Genomic DNA, 10,947 nt, shown 5'->3' with positions numbered 1-10,947 from the left:
TCATATAGAGGGAATTGTTTTTTATTATTCCTGGAAATAATCATAACTATTCCCTTGAAAAAATGGCTTTTAAGCAGTACCAACCTTGATCAAACTGTCATTTATCTTGCATGATACAAGATAAACTCCTCAACTTATGACAGGGTCCTTAACAACTATTCAAAGTTATGACGGACCTCCCCAGGGCTAATTATGATTCAGTTTCAAAGTTCTGATGCCCTAAAGTCACAGGACTTCCACAACAATGAGTAGTTGGCGACTCGCTCTGCTTTATAACCATCATGATTTAGTACTGTAATGGACATGCTCCTTTATTGTCATAAGTGGAGGACTATCTATGTCTTACAATAGCAATGAAGAGGATTCCTACAGCTCTAATGCTTAGCAGAATAATAGAGGATGCGACCTTAGTCCGAGATGGTTCGTAACATGAAACACAGATTCCCTATTTATGTAAACACAAATGAGACTGTATTATGTTAATAGTAATACAATGCCACTTTTTTTAAAAAAAACAAACCATGTTAGTTTGTGTCTGACAAAAGCTTGACGTGTGTGTCTGTGTGTGTGTGTTTAAAAGCAGGTGAGTAATCTACCAAAAGGGTCTCCAAACTTGACAACTTTAAGACATGCAGACTTCAGATCCTAGAATTCCTTCTCCAGCCATGCTAGCTGAGAAATTCTGGAAGTTGAAGTCCACAAGTCTTAAAGTTGCCAAATTCGGGAGACCCCTGATCTAGGAGAATAATGACCTCCCTTTCCCAGACTTGCTACCTTGCAGTCCAGTGCTTGTAGTTTTTGGGGGTCTTGAGAAACAGAAGTAAGGATGGCTCAGCTTTCCCACCAAAGGTCCTATTTGCTTTCAAATGACCCTTGGCCCCCGTTTCTGGTAAGCAACTGAGCCAGCTCTTAGTTTCAGCAAATCCTGCAGCCTTAACCTAGGTTACTTGCCCCAGATATATTGTGATTGTGCACAATCCTTGCATAGAGGCAACAGGGCTGGGTTCTCCACAACTAGGAGTTAATATCTGAATAGAACTCTGGCTGCACTTCCATCCGCACCCTCTGGATCACAACAGAGTATATTGGGGAAAGGACACTCAAGGGTCTTAAGACCCTTGCCTTTATCAGGCCAACTAAGCCAGTGTTTTTCAACCTTGGCAACTTGAAGATGTCTGGACTTCAACTCCCAGAATTCCCCAGCCAGCGAATGCTGGCTGGGGAATTCTGGGAGTTGAAGTCCAGACATCTTCAAGTTGTCAAGGTTGAAAAACACTGAACTAAGCTGTGCAAAATCGTTAGCCGGTCTGGAAGATAATGGGAACCGCAATCCAAAATGACTAATGATACATAAATGGAGGGAGCCATACAAATCTGTGTGGTCATAGTCTTAAGCAAGGTATCTTCAAATTGGCTGGGGAATTCTGGGAGTTGAAGTCCACAAGTCTTGAAATGGCCAGGTTTGGAGACCTCAGCAAAAGGTCTAAGCGAAAGAGTCCATCAAGGACATGTTATTTTATGCATTTGGAATAAACTCTGCTAATTTGGAAACACTCATTAGTTGGCATCGGCTTTCCCAACTATAAAGCACTAGGATATCTAGTATGGGTAGTCCTCAAGTTACAGCCGGTCGCTTAACAGCCATCTAAAGTTATGGCCAACCCCCCAAAATGGGGCTTACTATCAGATTTGAAGTTTTGACCATGGGGCCCCTCCACGGACATGTGACATAATTTATGGAGCTCAGTAGTGCTTTTAAAAGTCATCTGCTGTGTTATCTAGTCATGTGACTGCATTTCATGATAACTTTGCTGAAAACTGGCACTTACTCGTTTTTTGGCAAAAACCACAATCCTAGCAAATCATAAGGTTTGCTTAACAATTCCAGCCCAAAATAGATGCTCTATGTAGCTCTAAAGAGTAAATGAAAGGCAGTGAAACGGTGGCCAGAACTTTTTAAAAATCTTAGGACTGGTCCATCTTTATGATTCTGGCGTTTGCTCTGAAAAATGAGAACTGCAAGCAACATAAATGTGGCAAAAAAGCACACAAAAGAGCAAAAAGCCACCCCTTTCCACTTACTTTTGTTGAGAAGCAAGGGCGAAAGCATCTTGCTTTTCTCGGGAGATACCAAATCTTTCTGCCACATTCTCAGAAGTTATTCTGAAAAACAATATTTAAAAGCATGTGGATCAGTTCATGGGTTCTAAAGCATCTTTATCTCTTTATTAAGAAGAAGAAAAAAAGAAAGGACAAATGGAACAAGTTGCCTCCCGAATGTTCTAACTCACAAGTCGCCATAAATTAATTCAGTGACAGCAATTGTCACATCTTCCCAAAAGCAACTTTACAGTAGCTACAGTAGTTGGTGAAAATGGAGGCACTATTAAGCTCATCTTCTAATTATCAAAGCATCTTGTCCTGGTTTTTTTCCCCTCAAATATGCAAAATTGGGTGCATTTGCTTTACTCCACAATGACTGCAACTTTTGCTTTTATGATGCAGGATGTTTTATAACAATGCTGGGTGTGACAGGATGATATTCCAACACTCACAAACCGGGAGGTATTACATCCACCCACTCATTACTCACTTTCCCAGAATCTTAACAAGGAACGACTGGTATTGTGCGCTTAATCTAGCAGTGGCTAGATTTTAATGGTGTTGCCGAATCAACAACATTTGTTTGTGTTAGTGTAGCACAAAACCAGTCGACATCGTGTCCCAGGACAACGTGGGAGCCCAGACTGTACCAAGCTTTTAATGTCAGGAACAGAGAAACTAAAGGCGAAGCCTCTTACCCCATTGGGATCAGGCAGTCCCTCGCTTTGCTGAAGTCCATGATGCGAGAGCTGACATCCCCGGGGTTGGTAGCGCTGCGGAGAGACATGCTCTCCACTCTGGGGGGAGCGGGGAGGAGAAGAAAAGGAGGCTGTGAATATTTCTCATTTAAAGGTAGTCCTCGACTTAAAACCACTCGTTTAATGACCGTTCAAAGTTCCAACAGGGGCTCACGACCATTTCTAACATTTGCAATCACTGCAGCATCCCCATGGCCATGTGATCAAAATTCGGGTGCTTGGCAACTGGTTCAGACTTATGATGCTTGCGCAGTCCTGGGGGGCGGGGGGGGAGGTGTTATCACCTGATTCTCCTTTTGTGACCTTCTAACAGGCAAAGTCAATGAAGAAGCCAGATTTATTTGACAGTTGTGTTATTTAACAACTGCAGGGATTGACTTAAAAGCAAGAGAGGTCGCAAAATTGGGGCTCACTTTAACAGCTGTCTCGCTTAGCAACAGAAATTTTGCGCTCTATTGTTAGGGTGTCAAATTGTTCAACTTTTGATTTCCAAACATAAGCAACATTAGGGGCTGCTCAAAAGTTATGACATGCCTTGAGGATTGCGAAGATATTTTGTTTACTTTAATATAATTTGGATGTACCTGATAATTATAAATATTCCAACTTTTTAAACATATTTTTTTTTGTTTCATTTGCCATTGAGGATTATGTGTGTACAAATCATGCATGGATTCCTCAAAAACCGAATGAATAAGTAAGCATTTTAATAGAACTAAATGCACGAAGTTACTATACAACAAAAATGTAAATCAATGTGAACCATGGGCTGCTGGAAAATATTTAATTAAAACTCCAAAACTTCTGTACCCAGATGAAAGTCCATTTGGACTTGTTTGTCTTGGCAAACTGATATAAAAGTTCATTGTCAGCACTATTTCAAGAAATTTGCAGATTCCACATTTGCCCCCCCCTCCCCCTACCAGATTCAGCTCCAGGAGGGCTCCGGGCATGTTTCAAACATTCTCTACTTTCACTTCAATTCACTCCCAGTGAATTGTATTTCCTCAAGAGAGACCTATCCTAGCACTTGAAAGAAGAGCCAACTGTTCAATGACCTTCTGAAGGCTATGACAATCGGGGCCAGGCCAGCTGGATCTCAGGGGAAGGGTACTCCAAAGGACAGGGGGGCGGGGGAAGGACCACCTCCTAGACCTCACTGGACAAGAACATTTAAGGGAAGAACCCTGGGGTAGATCCACTCTGTTGGACCAAATATTATCAAGCAGTTGTAGGAGTATAGCATTCAAAGTCAATAGGGATACAGCAGTGATGTTTTGGAATTTTAAAAGTGGAGCCATGGTGGGGCACAGGATATTTGTGAGTTTTCTTGAAATGGCCCCTCTTATTAAAGTTTAATATATTATTAAAGAAGCAACTGCAAATCCCAAAAGTGCTTTTCTCAAGAAACAAAACAACCACTTCATAAATGCATGGCACAACATAGTATAACAAACCCATTGGGACTTCTCACAGCTAAAGCCACAAGGTTCACGAGAACCGCCATGCAAGAGAACAACTGGGGATTTGCCATCTTCAAAGTCTGTGTGTCCATCCTGAGTAATGTTGAATTTTAAATATTGATGCATGTAAAGAAGCAGGATGTCACCAACTGAGCTCCAATGGAGAAAACTGATTGTTTTTTGAGGTTGGACCATTTTTGATAACGTGTGAAACAAACCATCCAGAACATCTGTCACAAGCTTACACACCTCTAGATTCTGGCCTATGATAAACACTTCGTAGCAGCAATCATGAAGAGCTAGCACAAGTTTGTGGAGAGGAGAAGATTAAGCCTCTGTGCTTTATTGAGGTCAGTGTTACTCCACATCAGATATCGTACAACTGCAGGAATGTGGCAATGCAAACTTAGTGTTGCACAACATCAGGGAGCTCAGTTCAGCCTTCACAGAGTATTCAACTTTGTTCTTGGATTATTCCAGGAGTTAATTTGCCAACCAATCTTATGCGGGTAATTGCGAAATTTAAACCAAGCTATGGGGGTGTAAAGCGACGTGTGGAGGCCTATCCCAGTATTTGTCTAGCTACAGCACAGATGGGTCCTGATACAGCGTGTGAATATTGAAGGAGGCCTAGGGCTCATTTTCACAAGGCCTGTGAAGCAATTGTTTCGTTTGGAGGGATCAGGAGGCCACACCAAGCAACACAGCCATTTGATTAACCTAACCTAGTTTCCAAGTGGACTGCTTAAATCAGTTGCTTTTGCATTTATGCAACATGCTATGAGATCGTGGAAGAGAACGAACGACATTTATAATGTTTTTGCAAGCACAGGGGTTTCTGCCGTACTGAGACACCTGTTCCTTTCAGTTCAGTTTTACAGAGGTGGCACTGAGGATGGACTGATAACTTGCCAAGGCGCTGACTGAAGATTTTGAATCAGAGCAGATACCAAACTTCGCACTGTAATCTTATGTCCAGCACTACATGCTGTGGAACAAGCCTAAAACTTGGCATTCACCCGCAGGAATTCACCTGCACTCACCCACAGCTACGCCGTGACCCGTCAAAACCGCGTTCCACAAAAGCGCGGTCGACGAAAGCGCGTATGTGACGTCATCACAGCGCGACGAAAAAGATCGAAAAATTGAATTAAAAATTACATTACAGCAAGCCGATTCACATAAAGGTAAGGGTTAGGTTTAGGTTTAGGTTAAGGGTTAGGGTTAGGTTTAGAGCGTTAGCGTTACGTTTAGCGTTAGGTTAAGGGTTAGCGTTAGGTTTTTCGTTAGGTTAAGGGTTAGGTTAAGGGTTAGGTTTAGGTTTAGGGTTAGGTTTAGGATTAGGTTTAGGATTAGGTTAAGGGTTAGGGTTAGGTTAAGGTTTAGGGTTAGGTTAAGGGTTAGGTTTAGGGTTAGGTTAAGGGTTAGGGTTAGGGTTAGGTTAAGGGTTAGGGTTAGGTTTAGAGCGTTAGCGTTACGTTTAGCGTTAGGTTAAGGGTTAGCGTTAGGTTTTTCGTTAGGTTAAGGGTTAGGTTAAGGGTTAGGTTTAGGTTTAGGGTTAGGGTTAGGTTTAGGATTAGGTTTAGGATTAGGTTAAGGGTTAGGGTTAGGTTAAGGTTTAGGGTTAGGTTAAGGGTTAGGTTTAGGGTTAGGTTAAGGGTTAGGTTTAGGGTTAGGGTTAGGTTAAGGGTTAGGGTTAGGTTTAGAGCGTTAGGGTTACGTTTAGCGTTAGGTTAAGGGTTAGCGTTAGGTTTAGCATTAGGTTAAGGGTTAGGTTTAGGGTTAGATTTAGGGTTAGGTTAAGGGTTAGGTTTAGGATTAGGTTTAGGGTTAGGTTTGGGGGGGTTAGGGTAAGGTTTTCGCTTTATTTTTACATTTTTCGATCTTTTTCGTCGCGCTGTGATGACGTCACATACGCGCTTTCGTTGACCGCGCTTTTGTCTACCGCGGTTTTGTGGTGGAACCCAGCTACGCAACTGTAGTGGAAAGGACATCAAGAGGAAGTGGCTTTATTTCACCTGCTTAATTCCTGGCTTAAGGGCCAAATACTCCCAGTGGGGAGGTTACCATCAAGGCATCATGCTAGTTTCTTAGAAGCTGTTCTCTCTTCCGCCTTGCCAAGAAACGAATGGCTCTCAACAGAAGAGCAGAGAAAGGGCTGGTCTGCAACAGAGGACAAAATCTTTTTTTCTCTTCGAGAAGTTCTTCACCCAACTTCAATGAGAAAACCGGCCACTCTCGTAGCTGCGCAGGGAACACCACCACGGCTGAGGAAAGTCTACGGAGATTCTCAGCCATCCCAGTCACGGTTGTCCCAAAGGTGCTTCTTCAAGAGGCAACTGGACTTCCTTTGTTTTTTTCTTGAAGACCTTCCACTTCTCCTCCAAGAAGCTTCTCCGGTTCTGAAGCGATGAGAAGCGAAACGTTTTCAAGGAAAAACGACGAAAGTCCAGTTGCCTCTTGAAGAAGCACCTTTGGCACAGCTGAGCGTTTAAGCTGGCCTGTGTTTGATATTTGTGTGTGAGAATACAGGAAGGGGCTTTTGGCGGTGACCTGATGCCGCAGACATTTCAGCCTTTGGTAACTTCCGACAATACCTGCTCTGGATTTCCAGAAATCTATTGCGCTTGTTGCTTATCCCATTTTATACAGGTAGTCCCCTCTTAATTGTTCAATTAGGACGGACATACTCAAAAGCTACTTTTGACCCAGTTCCAGAGTTCCAATGGGTGCACCCACCCACCCACCCACACAGGTCACATGACTGAATTTCGGGCAGGTTTGGCAACTGGCTCACCTTCATGGCGAGTTGTAGTGCTCTGAAGTCATGTGACTGAGACTTCTTTTTTTGAGGGGCGGGGCAATATCTGGCCTTTTGCATCTATTTTTGGCCCAAAAAAACACCACCAAAACGGCCATAGGAATACTTTGATTTGCTTAATGACTACTACAAAAAAAGAGTCATTAAAAAGAGTCTGGAGATGTAGATGACTCAACATGAGATAAATTCTGGGTTCCCTCCATTATGGCTGTATTTGGAGGACTACCCGTATATCAGGGTTGTAGGCTAGACTGAGAAATCAAAATCCCAGAAAAAGGCAGACAGAAATTTATTCCACGTTGCCAGCAAGGAAACTATATGTGGACGTAGCAGTAGTGGGGAATCTGTGCTATGAAGTAGCAGCTGCACGGAATTTCCCTCTAGTAGCCCCGTGAATTGGTAAAGAAGTTATCTTTTTTATCCCAAAGTATCGATTAACAGAAAAAGCAGGGGACTTAATTCTAAAAATGGTTTCGATGAATGCAAAGAGTTTGCATTTTACAATGCTTTCATTCATTTTAGTTAAGCAGGCAGCACAAAATGGATACCTACAAGGTGATTAAAACCATGTCTTCACCACCTCAGCTGCTTTTTTTTTTTTTTAAATGTAAGGCTGTTACACAAACAAAACAAACTGGATGAAAAAAACCACTGGAGGTTATTATAAATCAAATTAAAATTATTTCCAAGACAAATTAGGAAAGGAGATTTCCTTGAGGCTGGTATTGTGCAACAAAGTGCAATATTGCTCTCTCACACTCCTGCAAAACGCTGGTCTCCAGAAATCCTACAAAATACAGATTTTCATAATCTCCTTAAAAATATTACACAATGGGGTAATCAACAAAAGGGCTGCTATTGGTAAGCAATGAACAATTACGGGGGGAAAAAACTTACCCACAGGCCAAACCAATATCATAAGAACCATTTCTAATGCCACCTGTAAGTAAAGAATACAAATTTCACATCAGTCAGTGAACTCCACATACACTCTTCTTTGTAAGTGCTACTGGGGGAGGGAGGATCAGCATATTCATTCACTTAGATGGTGTTTTTTTCCCCCCAGAAAGGAATTAAAGATTATATCAACTTTATCCTAGAAAAAAAATAGTATTCCTAGAACTCTATAGAACAGGGGTCTCCAACCTTGGCAACTTTAAGACTTGTGAACTTCCAGAGTTCCTCAGCCAGCTTTACTTTGCTGGCTGAGGAATTCTGGAAGTCCATAAGTCTTAAAGTTGCCAAGGTTGGAGGTTGGAGACCCCTGTTCTATAGAACTTACTGGCACCAGGATTATTACTTCCTCTACAGAAAGTATTACCAGGCAATCTACAATGTTGCCTTCTAGAAGTTAAAACCTCTACATACCATAGTATATCAGGTATTTGAAAACCCCTGTGGTTCAATGACTGAAATTCTACGTTTACTCCATGCGTGGAGTCTGACCGTCCCACGGGGAGGGACCAAGCCTTCTTACCAGCAATATTAATCAGAGCTTGCAATCCAGATGAACACTGCCTGTTAACGCTCATTATTGGGACAGTCTCTGGGATGCCACTAAAATAAAAAAGACAAAATACTTCAAATGTATAAAAGGAGGAATTGGAAAAAACCCTCAAGCCTCAGCGGACTAATTTTAAGGTTTTGTTATGCCTCGATGGCCTTGGTTTGTTACTTTAGGAAGATCCATTAAAAACTGTGCAACTAGGAACTGATTGTACAGCACTCTGCAATCCTCAACCAAGCTTAGGTAGAGAGGCCAGTTTGGTGTAGCGGTTAAGATGCTGGCTAAAAAACCAGGAACCTGAATTTGAGACCAGCCTTAGGCATGGAAGTCAGCTGGATGACTTTGGGCCAATCAGCCTTGCTCAGGCCAACATACCTGATAGGGCTCTTGTTGAGGAGAAATAGGAGGAGGAAGGAGTATTGGGTCTGTTTGCCATCTTGAATTTCTTATAAATAAAGGCAGGGTAAAAATCAACCAGTCAATATATGAATAACTTCTCCAGAATCTCACTTCCATCTCCTACATTAAGGATGCCCAACCTTGGCAACTTTAAGGCTCGTGGACTTCAACTCCCAGAATCCCTAGCATGGGGAATTCTGGGAGCTGACGTGCACAAGTCTTAAAGTTGCCAAGGTTGGGCATCCCTGAGCTATACAATGAAAACAGCAAAGGAGAAACAGGAGTACAAGTGCCTAATATCAAATTGGACTAGAAGTCACATGACCTTTCTTTGCAACTGCCAGTATTAACCAAACCAGATTCCCTTTTCTGGCCTCTGCCTTGGTGTTTTGTGCCCATGATCTCGCTTCTAGGTTGTTCAGTGGCAAAGTTCACCTGATAAACTGCCCAACTCTCGCAATCATGCATCCAGCGCCAGGTTGAAGTACATTGCCTAAGTACAAAAAGATGAATTCACTTCGGTTATCAGGGTTTGGTTACCCTCCCAGATACACTGCAGAGGCCATTGCTTAAAAAGGTAGGAAAGGTAGGTGGGATGACCACAGCCCACTCCCCGCCTGGTAATTTGGCCATCCATCTGCAGGAGAGGAAAGGAAACCAGAGGCTGCAACCCAAAAGGTCCTCACCCACGCAGATATCGCCCAGTTGGTCAGGCCTTAGCTTCACATCGTTCAGGACGGCAGTCATGACCACAGCCAGGAGTTCGTCTGGTGTAGTTTCCTGGAAAGGGAGTGGGGGGTGGGTGGGAGAGAGAGAGAGAGAAAGAGGGAGGGAGGAAAAGAAAAAAGAGGAAAGAAAGAAGGAGAGTGAGTGGAGGGAGGAAAGGAAGGGGAAAAATAGGAAGGAAAGAAGAGAGAGAGAAAGAGGAAGGAAGGAAGGAAAAGAAAAAAGGAAGGAAAGAAGGAAAGTGAGTGGAGGGAGGAAAGGAAGGGGAAAAAAGAGGAAGGAGAGAGAGAAAGAGAAAGAAAAAAGAGGAAGGGAGAGAAAGAAAAAAGGGAAAGAAAGAAAATTAATTTATTATCTGGGTAATTTGGCAGCCTCTTTCTGTTTCAGGTGTTGGTCTGGGGATGATGGGAACTGCAGTCCATAAGGCACTGAACGCTGGATCCCCCAGGGCAGCCGCCTCTTTACTCCCACCACCCCGCCCATCCAAACTCTTTTAAGTGGGATCATCAGGCCTATAATCCCCGGCATAATCCCCTGGACTACAACTCCCATGTCAAAGAGAAGGATCTCTCCCCCCACCATGTGTGTGTGTGTGTGTGTATCCGCGCCCCCTGCAGAGATGCTGGGTTACCGCTCCCAGGGAGAAGGCCGAGGGGCCCTGGACCATGGGGTTTGTAGTCCGAGGCCTCTAAAGGAGCCCAGTTTGGGGGGGTTTCGCCCCGCCGTTCACCTTGAAGCCGCCCCGTTTGCTCCTGGCGATGGGGGTCCGTCGTCCGTGCACCACCACCACATCGTCCGGGCCGGAGAGCGAGGCCCGGCAAGGGGAAGGCGTCCAGAGCCGCGGCGGCTGGGAGCCGGTCAGATGTCCGAGGACCACTTTCAGCCGCTCCATTTTCACCGTCTCAGAAAAACCTCTGCCACAACCGAAGCCGGAGAGCGCATGCGCAGCCGCGCGGACCATTCCGATAAAGCCCCGCCCCCCATCTTTCCATAGGCTGAAAGGCAGGCTCCGTAGACTTTGAAAAATTAAAGAGTAGCCCCCACTCCTTCGCCCTCAAAGCCAGCTTAGAAAACAAAGGTTTTATTCTATCAGTAGAAATTTCTCGTTTTTAGGATCCTTCTTGCGATCTACACGTATGGAGCTCTCCAAGGCTTGTTTCAAAGGCCCAA

At 43.7% G+C, this 10,947-nt stretch overlaps 1 protein-coding gene across 1 annotated transcript in view; it reads right to left on the bottom strand.

Moving 5' to 3' along the window:
- Positions 1-10,704, bottom strand: part of ACAA1 (acetyl-CoA acyltransferase 1) — a 17,050-nt gene extending 6,346 nt beyond the window's left edge. The window contains exons 1-7 of the mRNA XM_087712415.1: positions 10,508-10,704; positions 9,738-9,831; positions 9,487-9,544; positions 8,623-8,702; positions 8,043-8,085; positions 2,802-2,900; positions 2,083-2,163 (exon numbers count right to left, since the gene is read on the bottom strand). Coding sequence (XP_087568541.1) covers positions 2,083-2,163; positions 2,802-2,900; positions 8,043-8,085; positions 8,623-8,702; positions 9,487-9,544; positions 9,738-9,831; positions 10,508-10,669 — 617 coding nt within the window. The 5' untranslated portion in view covers positions 10,670-10,704. The remainder of the gene's footprint in view (positions 1-2,082; positions 2,164-2,801; positions 2,901-8,042; positions 8,086-8,622; positions 8,703-9,486; positions 9,545-9,737; positions 9,832-10,507) is intronic.
- Between the last annotated feature and the right edge of the window lie 243 nt (positions 10,705-10,947).

This window comes from Thamnophis sirtalis, unplaced genomic scaffold (assembly GCF_051295495.1).
Source record: "Thamnophis sirtalis isolate CommonGarterSnake01/CBP01778 unplaced genomic scaffold, rThaSir2_p1.2 scaffold_4, whole genome shotgun sequence".
Taxonomy (NCBI): Eukaryota; Metazoa; Chordata; class Lepidosauria; order Squamata; family Natricidae; genus Thamnophis; species Thamnophis sirtalis.
Note: the sequence above shows the minus strand (reverse complement) of the source record. Positions and strands in the feature narration are given on the sequence as shown.